The sequence below is a fragment of the Silurus meridionalis genome, chromosome 19 (genome assembly GCF_014805685.1).
Source record: "Silurus meridionalis isolate SWU-2019-XX chromosome 19, ASM1480568v1, whole genome shotgun sequence".
Classification (NCBI taxonomy): domain Eukaryota; kingdom Metazoa; phylum Chordata; class Actinopteri; order Siluriformes; family Siluridae; genus Silurus; species Silurus meridionalis.
The window spans coordinates 7,751,561-7,775,863 of NC_060902.1; the positions used below are offsets into that span (position 1 = coordinate 7,751,561).

Consider the following 24,303-nt stretch of genomic DNA (forward strand, 5'->3'; position numbering starts at 1 on the left):
CTATATTTCAACCGAACTCATAAAATCACTAGTGTGCGATCCAGAAAGTGAAAATAAACGGAGAGGTCCGAAACCTGCAGCACGATCTCATCATTACGATGCTTTACACGTCCTCTTCCTCTATCTCTCTGTCCTTGCGGGTGATTAATTTTCGAGCGACAGGCACATTAGAGCAAAATGGCCCGAATGCAGACTCATGGGAAATAAAGCATGCTGGCCAGGAGCTGAAGCACAAATGTGAACTTCCAGGTCTACTTTCTAGTCACTTAGAGGATGTTCAAATTATGCTTAAATTATGTGTCCTTTCATGTCTGTACAACATTCTCAAGATGTATTACGCAGTAGTGCAGGCAGTGGACATTCTGGACATATGCTTAAAACTAGGTTTGGATGGGCTACAGGAAATGTACTGAAGCACCATGTCGGCGCGGTGTGTAAATTCTGGCTCGGGAAGTTCCTCAACCTCAGCTGCATTGCATAAAATCACAATTGGTTTCGACTAAACATGTGAAGGAATGTTTTTATATGAAAGATGAATAAGTGTGCCGTATCTTCATGTTAATGAATGTCTTCTTTGTCTCATTATTTGATTGACAAATGGTGTACGGTAATCCCCCGTTTTTATACGAAAACCGCGATAACGGATGCCACCAAAATTAATTCATTTAAGCCGTAAATCATCCTCCCACACACTTTAAACACACACAGAAAACATTTGCAAGAATATAGCGAGATGAATTTTGTGTAAATTCGTAGAAATACAGTACACTATCACATTTATAGAATTATAGAGAGAGTATAGAGTTCTGCATTAGCGTAGCCTATGCGTAGTTTCTCTGCTTGTTTATTGGTTGACGTGTCCTGTGACGTCAACAAAGTGGCCGAGTTAAAGATACACGTCACCGCATTCTTTACTGTCTGTACTTTTACTTCTTTTTATACATAATAATTGCATTTTTATTAAAACATTTTATTATTTAAAGATAAAACTCCTTAAAAAACAACAGTTTTTTGGTCTATTGTGCTATCCGCGAGAGGCTGGGAAAATCAGGCAAACAAATTAGTTATGTGGCAAATGCATTTCCGTGATTAAGAAGAAGAAAAAAAGGGGGGTAAAGCGAGGGATTATTGTATTTGGTACAATACTACAAGTTTTGTTACAAAATGTTACAAGCAGGCTTTCAAAAATCTGTCAACACCTAGTAAAAGTTTCGAAAAAAAAAAAAAAAGATTGTCTTTTATAAAATATAGGCCAAGTTTTGTCACATTATCAGACATTTGATGCACAGTCAACTACTGTAATAATATAGTACAACATTTCCAGAGTCTCACCAGTAACATTTGTCATTATTTTCCAGGAGTTTATCCACCATGTGTTCAACTCTCACAAACCAGCTGGGCACAGCCTTGTAGATCAGCGGTGTGTCGGACCTGTCAGAAAAACGTTTGGAAAAAATACAATAAGTTTTCCTGCTTACAACATCATCTGTTGCCCCTTATTTCATACGCAGTATAGAAAAGATATTGGAATTGCATCATGACATAAAAATAAATGGCATTCTATATTATTTCAGTGTAGATGGTGAATTCATACTGGAAAACTCAGATAATGTGGTAGAAATATAATATGGAACCCTGCACAATAATAGCAGAAAGGGCAGGGCCTTCAAAAGCATCACAATTACAATTTTTCTTGATGGATTTTGCTTGAGCAAAACTACACTACAGACAATGTGGGAAAAGTCAGGCCTGGCCTTCGAGATTATAAAATTGGCAGATTTTTAAGTAAAGGCTGCCAAAGTGGCTCAATAATTTGAAGTACAAAAAAAAAAAAAAAAAAAATCACACACCGGGGTTCCATTGAAATGCTTTTATTTGTTTGTGTGGGACTTTTAGCAATAGCCAACGTTCCCAAGCGGTTTGTTTTTTTCTCTCCATCAAAACAGAATTAAGAAAATGCATTTTAAATGAATAAATAGACCCTTATCCAAATAATTCTGATTAATAATTATTAATAATAATTAATTTATTAATTCATTAAATATTAATTAATAGTGTATTCATTTGATAAATGTATGTAATATTTGCCATTTTATATCGTAACACTATAAGAAGTACACAAAAAGTATTATAGCATTAATTTATGTAACATAGGCTGCTTGGAGGATTTAATTTTATGGTGTAACTGTTTCCTGTACACATCACAAATTCTTGAATCTTGTTCGCACACCTTATGCAGTCCTTAGTTTACTTATTGTCACTTAGTTTAATGTCATTTAGTGTTGATTTTTTTATGTAGCTTGGATCTAGAGGAAAAAAACTATAATAAGCTTGTACACAAATAACTTTTTTGTATTAATTGCTGTTTTTTAATATTGTAAATTATTACTTCATCATTAAAATTGGAGTTATTATTAAACAGGCTGTATGAATGTTGCAACATTATAATACAACGACTTCAGCAAACCAAATCAAACAACGTATAAAGTATAAAGTTAAAATGTAAATACACGAATAATGTGGACAAAAACTCCCTGAAATGACACAAGGAAAAAACCCCAAGACATACAAATTGTTCTGGACATTGATTATTGAATTAAACATGAAACTATAAGTTGGATGGGATAAACCAAATATTTGTTCTTCTTCTTTCGGCTGCTCCCATTAGCGGTCTCAACAGCGGATAATCCGTCTCCATACCCCCTTGTCCGCTACATCTGCCTCTTTCACACCAACTACCTGCATGTCTTCCCTCACCACATCCATAAACCTCCTCTTTGGTCTTCCTCTCTCCCTCCCTCTTGGTGGCTCCATCCTCAGCATTCTCCTACCGATATACCCCATGTCCCCCCTCTGCACATGTCCAAACCATCTCAATCTTACCTCCCTCACCTTGTGTCTAAAACGTCCTACATGCGCAGTCCCTCTAATAAACTCATTTCTAATCCTGTCCATCCTCGTCACTCCCAACGAAAACCTCAACATCTTCAGCTCTGCTACCTCCAGCTCCACCTCCTGCCTTTTACTCAATACCACTGTCTCTAAACCGTACAACATCGCAGATCTCACCACAGTCCTATAAACTTTCCCTTTCACTCTTGCAGATAGTCTTCTATCACAAATCACTCCTGCCACTCTTCTCCACCCACTCCACCCTGCCTGCACTCTTTTCTTCACTTCTCTAACACACTCTCCATTACTTCGCAAGATAAACCAATCTCAATGTGTAAAAGGTGCTGGCTCTCTGTTCTCAAGTAATATTTACTTGCATTTGGCAAGTTCCTTTACTTTTATCAGTTGCCATAGATCTGAACAGTACATGGACAAGTGTTGCCAGTATTTCATTATATGCAGAGTCAAACTGATATAAATACCCCCTTAAAAAGAAAAAAAGAAAAAAAAAAAAAGTCTGCAATTGGCTGTGATTTGGACTCGGAAGTATGAATACACCCTAAAATATTGACATGACAATCAAAAATTCTGGAAAATTCCATATACTACTGAATTGTATTGGCTGGAATATTTATCAAACCCAAACATCTTTAAACAGCAAAGTAATGAGTGGGCAAAGTCTAATATCAGAAGCACTAATCGATAGTGAAGAGGTGATTAAATGTTTAAGACAAGTTTAGGATGAGGCTTATTGTTAGTGCTGAGGCAGCCGAGGATTGAGCAAGATATGCTGATGTTTTAATGCTCCTCGTTATGCAGCGTGCAGCACCGACTTAATGATGCTTAAACCGGCAAGGTCGCGAAAGAAGGCTTTTGCTGAGACTTCTGGGAAACATTTTTGCAAGTGATGAAGTGAAGATGAACTGCCTGGCAGGTGATTGATGGACGTAGTATTATATATAAAGACTCTTTGAAAGTGCTTTTACTGACACAGTGTTCCTGTTACTTTTAGTCAAATTCTTTCAGCACTTTTTCAGTGAACAGATGTTTTTTTTTTTTTGCAAGTCCGATGTGTCAGGAACTTAATTCTTCAAGTACATCGATCTGATATTTCATTGGTGTTTTAAACAATTGTCACTACCAGCTTTACAGAAAACTTGCTGAGATGATAAGGGAGAAACCCAAAGAGGAACTGGACTCAAAAGGTTCTTATTGTAGAACGAAAAAAGTTTTCAAGGGCATAGTCTCCATGATCACAGCAGCGATTCTTAAGCACAGTATCTAGGGAGAGTTTGAAGCATGGGGTAGAATCAGAATGCTTAATGATCCCCTAGGGAAATTGTTTGGTTGCAGGTGCTCACAATTAAAGATCAAAATAAAGAAAAAAATTAAGAAATAAACATAGTTAGGTACATGAAAATAATGACATTTGCAGTGAAAAAACAAATGCTGCTGCACATTTCGTTCTCTTAATATGTACCTTAATATGTAGTATTTAACTGTGCTGTAATGTATATGTATAAACAAAAGCCCAAGTGGTGCAGAATCTCACAATTATTTTGGTATTCTTTCTGGTTCATCAATGCGAACGTTTTGTTCTATCAAAAAAAATTTATCTTCTTAGGTTGGTCTGAGCAAAATGTGATAAAGCTCAAAAAAAAACCAAACAAAAAAACGTTCTAGGTAAACTTTGAGATAGTAGGTTATACCAAAAGCTTCGAAATGGCAGAAAAACCTTGCCGACCAAAGCAAATTTGGTGGCGCACTCTTTACCGTGATCCACAGAATTGAAATCAGTCGAGTCAAATGACAATCAGCATTTTTTACACAATAAATACTTTATTCTGCCCTGTTATTTCCAGATCGCCGTTTATATCTTTACCGCAAAAAAAAATTATAATTAAATAAAAAAAAGGAAAAGCAAGTAATGTGATATCATTTTAATTTTAACCTGTGATCGTTGTTATGGTTACATTTCATTTGCCTATTTGGGATTAGATGCATTAGAGTTTGACCACATATACCTTGTGTTCATGTATAAGGAATTAAGGTGAACCTGCCATCCATGTCATCAAACGCAGTATAATCAGGCATAGCCAAGTGAAATCCATAAATCTTGACATTATTTGCAGTTAGAATTGTTTGTGTATTTGGTAAATCAGTATAGACGATCTCCCCACACTCACCTCCAGCAGAACGGGTAGTTGTGTTTGAAAGTGCTTGCGTTAACCAACCGTCCGTTCTCTTTCAGCCACTTAATGATGTTTTTGTCAGCATCCTGAAAGAGGCAAAGAAAAGGCACTTAACCCCTCGTGATCAAGGCAGAAAAAAGAAAATAACACTTTGCTGTGCTACGGTGGGTTTTTGAAAAATCAAGCAGAATGACAAATCATTACAGACCTTTACAAAAAGGGTGTTTGAGATCCCTACAAATAGCCTTTTACTTGTACAGATTTATTCAACAAAAAATAAATAAAATATATAATTAAAAAAGCTAACCTATATATATATATTATATAATCCAGGCCAGATTTTTAATGTCGCGCATGAAGTAGGTAGAAGCGTAACGCCAGGACTTGTGTGTACGTCAATCAACTCTTGTGTGTAATCATCTCTAGATTTCCGGTTTCATCACTGAAGAATTATGCATAATACATAATTCAGCTTTCTAGTAGACCACATTACAGCCATTGTAAGCGTTTCCATAGAAACAGCTTATTTCCACATCGGAGACGATAAAGAGCGCGGAGAAGAAATCTCCCAGCTGTCATTACTGTAATTGCGCAATGACATCTACGTACTATTCTGGCTTAGAGATGTCAGGATACCGTCTTGCAGTGTTGCAATAAGCCACAATACAACTTTCTGTAAATATCACAAGTACTTTGGGAAATCTGGGCTTGCTGTAGTAATACACAAATGAACATGCTGATTAGATGAAATATACTTTTGTAAGGATTTCATTTTTCATCTTTTTCAGAGATAAATGATAGTATTCTTCTCTGTGTGGTTAAAAGAACACCTATGTTTTCTGCAGTGCCTGTATTTCAGCCGATCCATTTTAGACACTCATGCAGAATAATGTGCATGATATCTGCATACACTACTTATACAAAATATTCGTATGTGCTTTTTTTTCCAATATCCCATTCCACATTTATTTCCTATTTGCCGTTATTATAACCTCCACTTTACCAGGAAGATGTTGCACTAGATTTTGACTAGTTATTGTTATCTCAAAAGTTTTCAATAATGTTAAGGTCAAAGCTCTATAGTAGGCCACACAAGATCTCTCACTCCAACCCATGTAAACCATATGTTCATGGCTTTGTGTACAGGGGCATTGTCATGGTGGAACAGGTTTAGGTCTCCTAATTCAAGTCAAAAAAAAAATAATGCTACAACATCCGGAGATATTGTATACAATTGGGTGCCTCGAAGAACCACATATAGCTGGAAAAGTCAGTTGTCCCAGTACTTCTGTCCATGGTGTGCGTAGGCAGGCTGTGTGTGGATTAATGCATGTCAGAGTGACGGTATCTGATGAAAATGTGTGCGGGCGATGTGCCAGGAAAAGTACTGAAGCTCACTAGAAGCCATAATTAAAAGCTATTGAAACCGTTTGTATTCTATTAATCGGGACTAATGGAGTACAAAAAAATTTATTCTTTAGCCAAGAGTAACACAAGCAAGCAATCAAGGGTCATTCCCATCTTAAAGAAACCTGCTCTGGACCCATCAGACATCAACATTTACAGACCAGTATCACTTCTCTCCTTTCTTTCTAAATCTCTGGAACGCACTGTTTTTAACCAACTGTCTGTCTATCTCTCACAGAACAACCTCCATGATCCGAACCAGTGTGGGTTTAAAGCGGCACATTCCACAGAGACGGCCCTTTTGGCTGTTTCTAAGAAACTGAATACTGCTCGATCAGCCAAGCTGTCATCTGTACTTATCTTCCTGGACCTTTCAGCAGCATTTGACACAGTCAACCACAAGACTCTCTTGTCTACCCTCAAGAGCCTTGGTATCCGTGGAACAGCATGGGAATGGTTGGCTTCTTACCTGGAAGGTCGCTCATACCAGGTAACATGGAGGGGATCCAAATCTGCCCCGTGCAGACTCACCACTGGTGTCCCACAAGGCTCTGTACTTGGTCCCCTCTTTTTCTCCCTTTACACCCACTCCATTGGTGAAGTCATATACTCACATGGGTTTTCTTACAACTGCTATGCAGATGACACTCAACTAATCTTTTCTTTCCCTTCATCAGATACCACAGCTTCCGCTCGGGTCTCGGCATTTTCGACAGACATACCTTCATTAATGAGTGCTTATCAACTAAAACTCAACCCCAGCAGAACTGCTGGTCATCCCAGGTGATTCATCTCCAGGTCAAGATCTCAGAGTAACTCTTCATGACTCTCTGCTCTCCCCTTCAGCCACTGCTCGTAACCTTGGGGTAACTATGGACAATGAACTGTCCTTCTTCCCACACGTCGCTAATGTAGCTCGTTGCTTTCGATTTCTTCTCTACAACATCCGAAGGATTCAACCATTTCTGTCCACACAGGCTGCCCAGGTGCTTGTTCAGTCTCTTGTCATTTCAAGACTTGACTACTCCAACTCTCTGCTGGCAGGTCTTCCCCTGAATTCTATTCGTCCACTGCAAATGATCCAAAACACAGCTGCACGACTTGTGTTAAATCTGACCAAGTTCTCCCTCCCCACCCCACTGCTGCGCTTTCTTCACTGGCTTCCAGTAGCTGCATGTATCAGATTCAAAACACTGATGCTTGCCTACAAGGCCAAAAATGGACCAGCACCATCTTACCTCAGAGACCTCAACACACCTCACACTGCACCACGCTGCCTGAGATCCTCCAGCACTGCTCGACTGGTAACACCTTTTCTCAGAATGAGAGGTAAGTATACCGCATGTATATAATATAGGCTCTTCTCTGTTCTGGCACAGAGGTGGTGGAATGAACTTCCCCTAGATGTCCAGCGGAGTCCTTGGCTATCTTCAAGCAACAGTTGAAGACCTACCGCTTCCTAAAACACTTAAATTAGCACTTTTCAGGTTTGCTTTGTATTTAAGAGTTATATTTATATTAAGTTTGTAATCTTGCGTAGATTTATTCATTGCTAGAGACTGATAGCACTTTCGTACATCACTCTGGATAAGGGCGCCTGTTAAGCCAAAGAGAATGCTGCAGAATGATCTTACTTAATCATAAATATACTCTATATTATCAATAAATCGACTTTTCTTACATTAAACCAATAAGTACTGTGTAAAAACGATTAACATTTTAAAGTAATGCGTAAATTATTTTATAGACTAGTTTAGTCTTCATTGTTCACATCAAGCTGACAAGAAGTCAGCATCAAATTCTAACCAAAGTAAATCAGGTGGAAATCTGAGTTTCACTTTCACAGCAGTTATCCAGCATTAACATCAAGCTTAATAGTGTAATGACATGATTTATGAATTATGGTAATGTGGTTTATCTAGCGATTTTTCTTATAACCATAAAAGGAACAAGATTTTAAGAGTTGTGGTGTGTTTTCACGGGTCAAAGTACAACAAACTCTGGGAAGCGAAAATGCAAAGATGCGCTTGCAGAATGCAGCATTCGCATGTGAATCTCAAGTCAATGGGAGTAAATGTGTAGTGTGCCTGGCCACTATAAAATTTCCCAATTCAAGACTTTTTCCAGGCTAAAAGTCATCAACTGAAACAGATAAAAGGGCAGTAGAAAAGCAGAAAAATAAAGAATGTCCAAGGACAAAGCCTCGACAACACCCTTAATTTTTTTTCTTTTCAGATGCTTTGACTGATTAAAGCAAATTTACCGCAACCAAATTTTCTTTAGCGATCTGCTACAAATATGACGAGGGCAGCGGTGTTAAATAAAACAAGATGCTGCGACACCACTATAATCAGCGTTTTCTTCAGATCTTCATTTGATACGAGTATGCAGGTCAGAAGTTACCAAACTTGTGCAGCAACATTCTTCTTTTGCACTGGGTGCGTGTTTTCGGTGTAGTGTTGTATTTGTTGTGTGACCCCAGATTAAATATATCCGGGTTAAGAAGACTGAGAACACAAACCTTCACATACTGGCCGGAGAAGTGTGTGACCTCGGGGGTAAAACAGCCTGAGGAATCCACAGGGCAGATGGGTACTGAATCTCGCTGGATGACATTATACTCCATACACACACGGTAATCATCCTAGAAGAAAAACACAGATTCAACACATTATCGTTTTTACTCCGTGTGCATTATCACACCTGTCCAAGTGACTAGCGGTTTATTTGAAACCCAGAGGACTCTCTGCCTGAGCACTGTAGCAAATAACATTTCACACACAAAGTGGATAATGTGCCTTTGCCATATGTCTCAAACCCACACGGCAAGCTTCTACACTTCAACACAACCTCCAAATGCAAACTGCTATGTGGGCAGCCATTTTCCCTCCGGATCAAAAAGCTAATCTGCCGGTTCATACACGTTCTCCCTGCACTATAAACGAGTTACAAAAAGCCAAACGTAGTATTAGGTGTCTAGTTTTCTAGAGTTCAACAACATCCGAATGTTTCCTCTCTCTTATACACACTATTATACACACTATTCCCACCCACTCAGCCAGTCAACTGCTTGAAAGCCAATTTATATCACATTAGTCATTTGATATTATATCTAATCGCGGCTAATACAAATTTAGATGTATGGTCAAGAGCGCGTTCGCTGTCCTGTTTTTCTCGCTAATGAGCTCTCAAGAGATTTTAAGCGATAACCTTTCTTGTTAGCTAATTAGCATCATTAGTATTATTAGCTCCATGGGAGTTCACTAAGATTATATACATTTATAAGTTAGTTCATCCAAAGTATCACCTTATCTGGCTCTCCAAGTAATTAAATAATTTACTTGTGTTTTGTTCCTTATGTGAAAAAAACGGACAATGTAACTTGTTATACAGATGTATGTGGGTGTTTTCCATGCATACTGGTGAAAGGGGTGGTGGTAGATGCAAAATCTTTTTTTTTTCCTTCTGCTAAATCAGAAATAACTGTGCATCTTGGAAAAATGCTACCATTACTTTTCCTTTAGTTGTGTTTAATTAAGTTGATATCAGTAATAAAATTTTTCCACAGACAAGCACTTTTGCATAGATGGCAGTAAGAAATAAAACTAATTTACTAATGCTCGTTTAAAGAAAATTACAATGGAACACAATTCCCTTAAAAGCAATAATTACACTTGAAGTGAAAAAGTTTTTATTATTTCTTTTTATTATTTCGGAGTTTTAAACTATCTGAATATTTATTAGACACCATCTAAATACCATTCGACAAAAATCAAAGATTGTTCTAGTTTTTTAAATCCCCATTAGATCTGAAAAGTCTATTGACAGGAACTGTGGAAAATCAAGTGCCCCAAACAAACTGTACCTGAACATGCTTCTGACAAATTGTTTGATTCAATCTTTTCTATTTAACACCACAGTCCAAATGTAATTAACTGCACTGTCAGCAGATTGAAGTATCTGTATAGATAATTGAGCTCTTTATAATGTGCACGCATCAGAAACCAATGTCAATCCCTCTCTACAGTAACACACTGAAACCAGCTCCTCATTGTACATAATAGATATTCAAAGTGGCTAATTGTGCCCAAGAGATGCAAACTTACAGCTCCAAAGTAGGGCGCCTGATGAACCACTCCTGTACCCTCCTCCTCACGGACATAGTTATCCAGCACGACAGAAAATGCTCCGTTCTCTTTACACTGGAGAGGAGAAAAAAAAGAGAACAATGATGATGCTGTGCATAAAGTGGTATATTTAAATATATGTACAAGAACAGAGTGAGAATGTAACAACCAGACAACTGCTAGCTGTCAGAATACTGCTTCCTTTACATACTGTGTAAAATATTAGAGTGCCATTATTCACACACAAAGTTCTATAGGGCAGAAAAAGGGCAGATGATGCTGCACCTATCCATATCTACACCATGTAGACACTAGCCATATTTGTAGGATAGCCCTTTTCTCCACATTGCTCCACATTATAATGCAGATGATGCTGCACCTATCAATATCTATACCATGTAGACACTAGCCATATTTGTAGAATAGCCCCTTTATCCACATTGCTCCACATTGTTGGGGGGGGGGGGGATTGGGGGGGGATTGTTGGGGGTTAAAGAATGGTTGGGGGTAGAAAGAGAGACCAAAACCACAATTCCACTGTCTTGGTTTCTACTGACTTCCAAAATGGTGCATTCTTATGATTCTTGAGACAAAGTTGACCAAAAGGTGGGAATCCAAAAAACATCTTTTACATCCAGAATCCGTTCACGTTCATCCGTAAATGTTACAGCTCGTTGTCAGGGCCTCTACTCAGACATTTGACAGCAGTGTGATGTTGAACACAAACCTCATGAAGAGATCTGTATTGCGATACCATATACCAGTTTAAAAATGGGCTCTCTTTAACCAGTCACAAAAACATGCAAGGCAGATTCCACAGGCTTGATTTCCACACATCCAGGAAAGCAGATTGTGTCACTGCGTATAAACCAAGCTGAGAACTGCTGATATCTTCGACTAGGTGTCAGTCAGCTAAATTACAGTGAGAGGATTTTCTGTAGATTGAAGCAATGGTACAAATGCTAGCAGGAGAAATAGCATGACGCTATTGCTATTGGTGTGTCCGATTCAATACTGTGACAGCAGAAGTCTGGGCATGGGCCTTAACGCAGGCATTTAATGGAGGCATATGACCATAGATGACCGGCTTGTGATTCACCAAATAAAAGCACTAAAATATCGGCTAAATAACGGCTAAAATATCTTTTTAACCCATCGATAAAATCCTTGCACTGTGGCACAGTAACTGGCATTGTGCAAAAGAAAACATACAGTGTTGTGGGTGGTGTAGCACCATCCACATCTCCTCAGCACTTGGGCTACGTTCAACTATGAAAGCAGAGTGTAAATCTTCCAGCCGAGCATGGCATGTCGAAATCAGCCCTGCTCCACAGTAGCTCGAGAAATGTCAGGGGGAGTCAAATAGCGTCTATGTTATCAGGCTATGCGAAGGCAGTGAGCACTGCTTGTAATATACAAGAAACACGCTCGCTGTGGTAGAAGAGGATGAGAGAAAGCGAATGCCAGCTTCAGATATGTATACCTCAGCCCATGTTTGCAAGGTGCAAGGTTGCAAAGTAGATAACACAATAGTGTATGTGTAAACGTGACCCTCACTTACATAGCAGAAAAGGGAAAAGAAGACTAGAGAATCGACAACGCTGGCAAATAAATGACCATTTTTAAATAAGGACACTTACTGAACTAATATGCATTAAAATTGGAGACACAGGCCTAGCCAGCATCTTTTTAGACTCTCAAGTCAAGTTTATATCTATAGCCCTTTTCACAACAGACATTGTCTCAAAGCAGCTTTACAGAATTTAACAGTTAAGGTGAACAATGTGTTTTTACCCCTGATGAGCAGCCATGGCTACTGTGGCCAGGAAAAACTCCCTTAGATGTTATGAGGAAGAAACCTTGAGAGGAACCAGACTCCAAAACCCATCCTCATTTGGGTGATATCAAGAGTGTGATTATAAATCTTTAAACAATACAAGAGATTATAAGTGATGTCCATCCTACAGTCTTATACAGTGATTTGTAATTATGGAACCAGAAACTACTTAGCAAACCCTTAAAATATCTCTACATTTGAGAACATCATAGATCCAACACCAGCTTCTCCATGCCAGAGCCTTTAAACACTCAAAGAAGTCCAATGTCCAAACTCCACATGAAGTGGGATCCAAATGGCGCTGGTACATCTTTAGATGGTTCGATATGTTTGCGGGATCGGCATCTACTTCTTTAAAAGGTCCACAATCTCCATGAGGTGGGACGTGACTTGAGCTGGCGCAACCTCAGGGTGCCTCAGGATGGGTAGAGATATGGAATTCTCCTCAGAATTCACATTGGTAGTGGGATACTACTCGCTTTTTTCGCGACGTGGACAGTCGACAAAACTTTTGCTATTCGTCCGTACAGTATACGCCTTAACCATTCGCTCTGCACAAGCATTATCATAACTCAGACGTTCTACTAAAGCTCACCTTGATGAAGTATTCAAAAAGAGGTTTGTATTGTTTTCCCTTTAGAGTCTTGCCAGGAAACCTGAAAAAGACAAATGAGCTCTTTTAAAGGAGTGCAAGGCTGGTGTTACACAATCATGAACAATTATAATGTAGAGTTTACTATATTTTTAAGACAATGAACCTGAAATAAAACGCACTGACAGTAAAAAGTATATTCACTGTTCTAATGAATAACTTATTCAACAGTCACGTATGCACAATCATAATGGTAGCTACTATGTTCTCTTAATTGCTGGCTCTGTATAGATTAGACTTCAACCTACAGAACAATACTAACAAAGCATTAGTTTTGTTTCTTGTATAAGAATGTCTATCTAAACAGATAATAACTCGACACTTGGTTTGCATTGCTTTTCCAGGTTTGTACTGCTGTAGCCTTTGTTTTTTTTTTTTTGGTTTAACCGGTAAAGGACTGGTGATCGTTTTAGCCATTTGTGGTGGCATTGTGGTGCCAGTTTTGTCTTGTTGCATGATGTTCTCTGTATGTATATCTCAGTAAATTGGCAGCCAACGTGTTGCTGTAGACTTCCGGATTCATTCTGCTGCTATAATGATTAGTGAAATCGGTAAAGATAAGTGAGCCTGTTCCAGAAGCAGCCATAAAAGCCAGAGCCATGTCACTACTTGTTACTATTACCATGTTTAACCGATAAGCTTGCAAGTTTTGTATCATGAGCAGACACATTTTTTCCCCATACTTTGGCCTTTCCAACACTTTAATATAAGATAATATCTAAATTTATTTGTCCCACAAATTTCTAATACAGTAATCCCCCGTTTATCGTGGTGGTCACTTTCCAAAACCGCCCACGATAAACAGACACCACCCCAAAAAATTTTATTATTATTGTTTAAGCCGAAAATCATCCTCCCACACAGAGAAAACATTTGTAACAATATAGCGAGATGAATCTTGTGTAAATTGGTAGAAATACAGTACACTGTATAACATTTATTACATAGATATAGTACATTTATAGAGTTCATGTACTGTACAGTATAGAGTTCTGCAGTAGCTTAGCCTATAAGTAGTTTCTCTACTTGTTTATTGGTTGAAGTGTCCTATGATGTCAAAAACGAGGCTGAAACAAATTAGTTATGTGGCAAATGCAATTCTGTGAAAAACCTGGGGCGTGAGATTCGAAACGTGGTAAAGCGGGGGATTACTGTACATGTTAACATCATATCGGTTCTTCTTTGTAAATTCCGAACTGGCTTTCTAAATGTTTACAGCTGAGGAGTGGTTTGTATCTTGTGGTATTGTTGTTTTTGTATTATCAACCGGTACCATTTTCCTTGGCCGACCTGTTCAGTGTATTTTTGTTAATACAATGGTAGTTTCGTTCTTTTTTAGGACATTTCAAATTGTTGTATTGGCCGAGCGATTTTCCTGCTGTTCTTATAGACATTTGTGCTTTTCTGGTGTAAACAGCTCTTTGGTCTTCTTGTTGGTTTATAAACTGAAACAGGTGAAACCCAGAGATCAAACCAAGACTAGACGTTTAAAGCGACTAATTGTTTAAACAATCAAACTAACAGGATGCAATTAGTGAACACAAAACACCTGTCAGTACAATATCTGATCACTTCGAAAAAAGAAGTGTGTTCAAACAAAAGGTGTTTAAGTTTGTATAACGTATATAGATTTATATACTGAATCAGTAAATGAAAGCCAGAATTTGCAAAAACAAATTAAAGCAAAAACTAAATACAGGTTGTCCTCTACTTACGATGGATATCGTAATTCGAAAATGGTACTATGACTGTGACAGCCTTTGCAACTTCATGCTGATTTATCATCCTTATTTTTTTGCTCCAAACTGATGGCTTTTCTCTTCTTTTTTTCACTAGCAGCAGGAGACATACTTGGGCGCTTGGGCGATTTATTTTTTTATTATTTTATCAATAAAATTGCTGTTGGAAACCGTTTAAACCGTTATACACAAAAATACACAAAAAATACACACTTAGAAACTTTACTCCCTAGACCGCTAGCGAGAGTTTGGCATCTCACATGGCGAGAGAACTGTCGTATCGCTATCATAAGATCGAAAAATCGTAAGTCTAACCAGCGTAACTCAGGGACCATCTGTAACTGGTCTTGCTCTTCCAATACTTTTGGATAGAAAGTGTACAGTATATTGATGTGTAACTCACGTACAACAATTTTGAAATAATTCTTGACCATTTAACGAATTTTCAATCACAAACGCAGTACAGAATCATCCTATAATACATCTTAAATCAATTCCTTGAATACTTAGTTGTTTTTTCATGTAAATATCATGACTAATGAAGCACAGCAACTCATTTGCGACAGAAAAAAAGTGGAGCTCCGATGTGTTTGCTGTACTGTTCTCGAAGATGCATGCTGACTTAGTGTACTGCTAATACATGTGCATATTTAAATTTTTTTAGTTAATAATTTTAACGTATGTGACGTTAGAAGCACAATTGTCAAAGACATTTTCTTAACTACATTTTTGCATTTTTGTCACATTTTTGCTAAAAAAAAATTCCCAGCAACAGAAATTCAGAGCAAACAGGACCAGGTTTTCATTAGTGAGAAGCGATCTGGTGTGAAAAAGCCTGCAGGCCTGATCCTACTGTACGTGCCATGAAAGCTAAATTCTATCAGAAGTCTGTCAAAGAGATAGGACTGTCTGAAAAGGACTTTGATTTGTCCCTGGTTCATTGCCAGAGGGTATTAAATCGAAGATAATTTCACTTTGGATTCATTTTTCGATGAAAGGCTGGCAAGGCGGAAAATGATATACCACAGAGAACTCATGCATAGATTTCAAACGGTATTTAATCAGAATGTAGGCCTTCATGTTGGCCATGCAAGTCTCATTATACACAATGTGATGTAAATAAACACCACATATGCTAGAAAATATTTCAGTGTGTTGGCGTTTCAGTTCATAAATACCGGGATCCTGTACTAAGTCTCTGACCAAGAACTGAAATGCCAAATAGATGGTTCAATGCCAAACTGCTTTAACTACCAGTCATTTCTCCTTTGTCTTCCATTTTATTGACTCTTCAGTCAGACATGAAATGATCTGTGAAGTTTTTTATTGGTTTCCTTAGTAACTGATTGGCTTCAGTTTAAACATGAGCCTCTCAAATAAATTCCTTGAATGATCATTGCTCCAGTTATTGAGCCAATTATTATTTATCCTGATCATTTCCATTAAATTTAAATGTAAATATATACCGGTGAACAACTCGGTAAATGCCGAGCAACAACCTTGTTAAATGCCAAGGAAAAGGCATATGAGGAGCTGTATGAGAGGTTGGACACTAAGGAAGGAGAAAAGGATTTGTACTGATTGGCAAGGCAGAGAGGCCGTGCTGGAAAAGATCAATAAAGGATGGAGATGGAAATGTGTTGACTAGTGAGGAGAGTGTGGAGAAGATGGAGGGAGTATTTTGAGCATCTGATGAACTAAGAAAATGAAAGAAAGACAAGGTTGGATGGTGTGGAGATGGTGAAGCAGGAAGTGGATAGGATTAGTAAGGAGGAAGTGAGAGCAGCGATTAAGAGGACGAAGAGTGGAAAGTCGATTGGACCAGCGTACGACAGAGTGCCAAAAGAGGGGCTGTGGTACTGTATGAGGAAGTCATGTGTAAGGGTGGTGCAGGACATGTATGAGGACAGTGTGGCAGCAGTGAAGTGTGCAGTAGGAACGACAGACTGTTTCAAGATGGAGGTTGAACTGCATCAAGGATCGGCTCCAGTGGGTGGAGAAGAGTGGCAGGAGTGATTTGTGATAGAAGATTATCTGCAAAAGTAAAAGTGAAAGTTTATAGGACTGTGGTGAGACCTGCAATGTTGTATGGATTAGAGACAGTGGCACTGAGTAAAATACAGGAGGTGGAGCTGGAGGTAGCAGAGCTGAAGATGTTGAGGTTTTCGTTGGGAGTGACGACAATGGACAGGATTAGAAATGAGATTATTAGAGGGACAGTCCATGTAGGACATTTTGAAGACAAAGTGAGAGAGGCGATATTGAGATGGTTTGAACATGTGCAGAGGAGGGACATGGGGTATATCGGTAGGAGAATGCTGAGGATGGAGCCACCAGGAAGGAGGAAAAGAGAAAGGTCAAGGAGGAGGTTTATGAATGTGGTGAAGGAAGACATGCAGGTAGGTGGGTTGAAAGATGCAGATGTAGAGGACAGGGGGGTATGGAGACGGATGATCTGCTGTGGCCACCCCTAATGGAAGAAGCCGAAAGAAGAAGTAGTTCTAGACCAGAGACGCCCAAAATAGTGCCTGCGGGTCAAAATTGACCTGTGGTGACCTTTGATTTGGACTGCTATGCCACATGTAAGAGGACCAAAAGGGGAAAAAATGGGGAGGGAAAACTTTTGAAGAATAAGGACCACCTTAATGCCACTCATTAGCTCAGTGAATAGCTGTATTAGGTATAGAACTCTATCGTATAATAAGTTGGACTGTTTTTCATTGTACCATCAATTTCACTGAACTAGAACTTTTAAAATAAAACGTAATAAAAATTAATTAAGCAGATTAGTTATGTTTGATATTGATCTATTTTTAAATATGAAATAATAATTAAGAAAACACATTACAAGTTCATTTTAATATAAGGGTATAAATGCAACATTTCATTTCAGCAGATGGCCCTCAATCAAGCTTGTTTTTTTGGCAAATTCATACCATGGGTTGAATTCATAAGGAAAATTGTTTGGGCACCTCTGCACTAAAACGTTTAACACGTCTAAATGTACCTATCAGGAAATTACAGCTGCAATCATTTTCATCTTTTGATCTCAAACCCAAATATCTGGAATAATGTGGAATACACTCATTTGAATTGAACATTAAATTAATTTCCTTTGACTCTGTACATCCCTCAATCCCATTGAAGGAGACACCACCACAGTCCCACTGCTCAAAGCAAAAGGAATTTGTTAGACTCTTACTTTTCCAGGATGGTGTATTCACTCTCAGACTTAAACAGAGCCCCGAGCCTGGCCTCCATCATGATGTACACTTTATTAGTGTCATTATCTATAAAGAACACAAAGAGAGAATAAATCAAATCATCCACAATCTTAAAAATTGCACTAGAGTAGGAATGCAAAAAATATGAAAAAATTTAGAACATAAATCCAATTTCCAACATTATGGTAGAAAAAAAAAACATACTCGGAGAAGACGCGGTATTTCTGAAATTTCGGCGAGTTTCACTGAATGAGATGCCAAAAAAATCCACAGAATCTAATCTCAGTTTCTAAAAAAAAAAATTGACTGGTGTTGCAAAATGTGTTGCATATTAAATAAAAAAAAAAAAAAAACCAGCAGACACACAATTGGACTAGCCAATGTAAAGAACATTTTGTTATTAGAAATTCCATTTTTAATTGTTTGAAATATCTTGTAATTTTTTCCATGTGCCACATTCATTTTTCCCCCCCACAAAAACACACTGGACCTGGAAATTAGTGTTATTTTTTATAGAAATATTAAATCATCATAAAACATAAAACTTTAACTGGTATTACTGATCTTGCTTCTGAAAAATGTCCCATCCAAGAGTAAAAATGATTGTGCTGTGTGAGTGGAAAAGACAATATTCTTGTCTATTCTTTAAAATAGATAATAGTATGAAATAAGGGACCGCTAATAAAATGAAAGGGGCTTTTTGAGTGATTTTTGATTTAAAAGCAGAGGTCCAGAATGATGTCATGACTGCTTTCAGATATCCAGGATGAAGCATTAGACTAGACTAACTAAAACTCTCTGCAAACAAACAGAATACACAAACACCATATAGTTTGTACTTAAAAGAACTAGTGTCACTGGATATGCACTTTCAGCAGTTTTTTTTTTAAAGTCTTTTAAACTGCAAAGTTCTCCAGGAGCTCCCCTAGAGCAGGACCTTCACCACTGCTGTGGTCTAAAGCAGGTACCATTCTATCACCTACACTCCAAATAGTCCTAGTCAATACCTTGAGTAAAAACGTAGCCGAATATGCACAATACATATATTTAGGGTTTAAACCATTTCTGGAGGTTTGCATTATTAATGGATTGGCAAATCTGTTTCTCAATTTCCTAACCTGCTGTTACTATGGCTACGTTTTAATCCGGATAAATCTGAAAACATTTTCATTTAAAAACTTTCTACAAATGTTTTTTCAAACGGGTTAAAAATAAAATCTTGTCCTCATTGAAATATCTGAAATGCTTAAAAAACATTTTGATCTGTTCTAAATGTACACTATTTTTTATGTATTTACTACTCTAATCAACATGGACAAATATGGATGCTTTATGCAAATGTATGTTTATTATTAGTGAAACCAAACTAAAACTAGAGCATGAAGACAAAATATTCTTGCAAATGTTTTAAAGTAATTATGATGTTTTAAATTATGTAAGTCATCAGGACACAAAATGGAACTTTTGCTATGTTTCCACACGGACGGTTATAATTGCCGGATGTGTGCACTATGGTGGGGTTTTTTTTGGTCTGGGGAATTGGGATATATGTCTCTGATCTATAAGCACAGTTTATGGTGGTAATTCTCTAACTTTAGAATGCAAAGTGCCAATAAAGAAGATGAAGAAGAAGAAGTAGAAGAAGAAGAAGAATCATCATGGCGATTTTTGTTGCTTGATTTAAGACGTTTTGTATTTATTTTTTTATATCTGAGTGAATGATCTTATGTGTGTTGTGTTGAAGGTGTGTTATTAACATACATATATACATACAGATATATCCATACATACGCATAGTTTTTTTTTTTTTCCCAGGACTGAAAATCAGTCACCCTGCTGAAGGTCTATAGACGGATCTGTTCGTGCAAGCATCATTGCTATATTGAATTTCCTAAACAAATTGTCAGTAAAACTGTATAATGAAATTAAGGATCGAAAGTCAGCTTTCACGTGTGATGTGCAGGATGACCAGGTGGAAACAGGGTCTAATCCACAAACCAAAATTAGTTATTGCAGCAATGTGAAAAGGCACAAGCACATGACCGGCTAGGAAGAAACGGAAGAGCTGTAGGAGTCGTCAGGAAGGAGGGCAAGAGCTAAAGAGAGAGAGACTGAGGCAAGGGAGAGGAAGTGCATCAATAAAAGATGGCACTGGGTGAAGGATGACTGCGCAGGCCTGACCTGACTGATAGCATCGATCAAAGTAGGTAACAATGATGTGCTTAAAAAAATGCTCTAGAGTAAATTCTATATTACTCGTCTATGTACACACTATACAGGCTGGTTTCACTTAGAAGTTTGGAACGCTATAGTAGTAGCAATAATAAAATTAAATATTTTCAATACCTTCACATCAAAAATTTTGTGGCGTTTTACAAAAGCAATCGATCCAAACGCTAGAAAAGAATCTGTACTTATACCGTCCTCTTACTCTGCCCAGTTTAGTACACTGTGGATGAAGGGGAGGAAAAAAAAAATCAAGCTGTCATGAAAAAATAAATGAGTACTGTCAGGCATGGAGGACTCTAGGAGGGAGATGAAGCCCTGTGTCTGCATTAGTATTCTGAGCGTTGCTCTGATGCAGCACGACTTGTCTCTCTCAGCCAGGATAACAGCGCCTCCTGCTGACGAGCACATGATAGCGCTCGGCCTGGCAAAGTAGGTCAACCGTTTACTGTGGGAGCAAAGTAATGACTAAAAAAAAAAGCAGAACAGCGACTATTTTTACATGTGAACAAAGATTTCTTTTTTCTTTTTTTTTTTTTTTTTTGGGAAGTGACCTGATTTGAGAATTGTCCCAACCCAAATCTTTGGCAAGGAAAGCTGAGGACTTCGGCACAAGTTCTCTGTTTTACATCACGATCAGCAACAGAGAGATGGAACTCTCTGAACTGATCTCAGTGCATACACATGAACTGCACCGTTACAGAACTCGATCGGCATTGATGACTGCTAAAAGGAAATCTATTACTGTTAAGAAATGGTATCAAAACTGGGAAGTGTTTCTCCCTACAGGCTCCTTATAGTCTCAATGAAGGCTGCGTGGCCAGTTCAGATGTTCTGGCACCCTATATCCCAAAACACTTTCCCTTACCCAATTTATATAGATTCTGCAAAGGTCTGATTTTATCAAAGTATAAAAGCATAATTTTCAGCTCTATCAAGCAAAATACAGTCAACCACTGATAATTCGTGGTTCAGAAAATGTGTGGGTTCTAGTTGCGGATTACCTTAAAATTTGTGGGGGGTCTTAGAACGTAACCCTGTGGGACCTCTCTAGAGTCTACACCCAAAACATAAATGTTGGCACCCTAATATGTATTACAAACTAACTTGGTGTAATAAATTGTGAATTTTAAAAACAAACAGCTTTAAATTATGTCATGAGTAAAAAAATCATATGGGTGCCTCAAACCCCACTACATCTATACAAGCATCTGCAGAGAAGAAAGACAAGGTCACAATAACAGGTTACAGCAGTATTAAAAACCTGACCACAATGTTCTCTAGTGGCTTCATCATTCAGCTTAAATTCTACTCTACGACTTCCATGATCATTTCCACAAGAAGTCTATATTACCCACAGGATCAATTACATAGGTTTTGGTCATCCAGGCACTTATCAAGTAGTATTTCAGTGTGAATGTGCAACAGATGTTGTAAATGTGCAACTGCCTCTGACCTTTGACCTTGACATAGATGAACTCAGGGTTTACACAGAGGGCCAGGTTACTGGGCAGAGTCCATGGTGTGGTGGTCCATGCAATCAGGCACACACTTTCGTCCTCCAGCAAAGGGAAGTTCACGATGACTGATGGATCTTGAACGTCCTGTTAGAAAGAAAAAAGAATTGATGGTCAGTTATGACAGGGTCCCCAAACCCTGAGCCGCCTACCGGTTCCAGGATATGGATAATTTGGTACTGGGCCACACAGAAAGAACAAAAACCTTTACATTTTCAATTCCATTTTATTGACTTTCATGGTTTGCTAGAAGTTTTATTTATGAACTCCTCTGCTTATCTCAATTTCCCGCATTGCTTTTCTATGCATCGATTCATTAACACCACCAGCGATCCCTAGCAAAAATGACCACAAAACAAATATTGCTGGATAGTTTCTTGGAAAAGAGGGAAAGACCAATGATGAGACAGCAGGAGATTCCAAGTTTGTCAACAAAAAGAAAGCTCCATTTAAAAGAAAATATCAAGAGCCCTTTTTAATTCATGGGATTATTGCAACAATCCAAGCCCACTCTGTGTAATAATTTCCAAATGAGTTTTAGCTTCATTATATATATAATAATTAGTAGTAATATAACGTGCACATTACTGTATTTTTATTTGGTGAAAAAAATGGTCTTGCAGGAAAACTGGTCCTTGATGCAATTTGCAAGTTGGGGACCTCTGAGTTAATAGATATTTGGAATACAGACATCATGGTTCGGTGAAGCTTTTCATTTTTTAAGACCTATAGTGTTTTTAACTGTACTCGTCGCATAGCAGTCCAATCTCTTTTTATCTTTCATTTTTTGAATGTATTTAAACTGACAATGTTTCATTTTTAAACTTTTTTAAATCCCTAAAAGTGATCATTTTATTAACTGCAAATAACCTCAATTTCAAAAAAAGGTTTAAAGAGCTACTAAATAAATAAATAAATAAATAAATAAATAGCATTCTGTTTTTATATACATTTCACACAGCACCCTAAAATGTGTAAAATGTATATAAAGCCAGAATTAAATTAAACTCTTTATCCCAGATGTTATTCACCATAGAACGCAAAAACATAAATGTTTCAACTAAGAAAATGCACCATTTTAAGAAAATTAAATAGCAGCAAAATGCTTAAAAAAATGCTTGGGATGAGGCAACAATAAGCTGAAAAAGTGTTATGAAAAAAAAATAGTTGGAGGAACATTTTGCAACTAATTAGGTTAAATGGCAACAAGTAAAAATGTAAAGATGGGAATAGATTTTAATCTGTGAAAAACTCAAAAAGAATAATGGGCCTTCTCTGGAAGCTAATTTAAAACTGACTAAGGCACAGTGGAAAACTGTTCTGTGGTCAGACAAATTAAAATGTTGAATTCTTTTTGGGAAAAATGGATGCCGTGTCCTCTGGAGTAAAAAGGAAAAGGCTTTGTAGAAGAGTAGAGGTGCTGAACTGGCCTGCCTGCATTCTATTCCTTTTACCATTTGAAAACACAAGAAAACAAAAATAAATCAATAATGAAACAGTAAATATGACAAAGAAGACCAAGGACTGTTGAGCAGCTACAGTTCTGTATCAGACATAAATGAGACAACATTCCTCTCCCAAAACTCCAGCAACTGGCCTTCTCAGTTCCCAGATGTACAGGGTACAGATGCTACACAGTGTATGGCCCTGTACAAACTTTTTGGAGACTTCTTGTGTCCATCCAATTGAAAAGAATGTTTTGACCTTAAAATGGTACATTTCCTCATTTTAAACATTTGATATGTTTTCTATGGTTTGATGTGAATAAAATATGGGTTTTTGAGACTTTTTATTTACATTTTAGTGTCCTAACTTTTTTTTTATCTGGGGTTGTATTAAAAACTTATATTAAATTATATTAAATATTATATATTATTGGTTGTAATATATTAATATTGGGGCTAACGCAAAATTATTTTAACAGCACAAATTTTATTAACGTGCGATTAATGCAACACATTTCTGTTTTACCATTTTTATTTTGAAGAAATACAAAAAAAAAAAAATAATTTCAATATAAAAAAGGCGAAATTAAAAACCTTCTACGCAACACACATTTATTCATGATGGCTCAAATCAGCACCAAAATTTGCCATGGTGCACACATCCGGCAATGAACCCTCTGGGATCGGCAAATGCGGCGGGGCATTTTGTGCCATTTTTTTTTTTTTGGGGCATGAGGCTTGTGTTTTAACGTTTTAAATCAGGTGATAAGTCAAACCGAGGTAGTATTTTACATTTGTAAATCACATGTAGTATACATTTAAATTAAATATAAAATAAAATAAATGTATAGGTTTATTTCAAGTTATATGTATAAAAATGAACTCAACTGTTCCCCTTTGTCCCAGTGATCGCTGTGTAACTAATTCAAATAAACTGGCACCCTGTATCACTTTTACTGTGTCCAAAATGACACCTTAATTCATTTACCAAAAAGCAATTAACATTAGTTGGGATTAAAAACCTTAAATGTGATCATATATAAAC

At 37.5% G+C, this 24,303-nt stretch overlaps 1 protein-coding gene across 4 annotated transcripts in view; it reads right to left on the reverse strand.

Moving 5' to 3' along the window:
- iars1 (isoleucyl-tRNA synthetase 1) overlaps nt 1-24,303 on the reverse strand; it is an 85,919-nt gene that overhangs the window by 49,809 nt on the left and 11,807 nt on the right. For all 4 annotated transcript variants that reach the window (XM_046875179.1, XM_046875180.1, XM_046875178.1 and 1 more), the window contains 7 exons: nt 21,753-21,900; nt 18,049-18,136; nt 13,051-13,111; nt 10,598-10,693; nt 9,013-9,135; nt 5,079-5,170; nt 1,333-1,431 (listed from right to left, as the gene is read on the reverse strand). In XM_046875179.1, the coding sequence (XP_046731135.1) occupies nt 1,333-1,431; nt 5,079-5,170; nt 9,013-9,135; nt 10,598-10,693; nt 13,051-13,111; nt 18,049-18,136; nt 21,753-21,900 (707 nt within the window). The remainder of the gene's footprint in view (nt 1-1,332; nt 1,432-5,078; nt 5,171-9,012; nt 9,136-10,597; nt 10,694-13,050; nt 13,112-18,048; nt 18,137-21,752; nt 21,901-24,303) is intronic.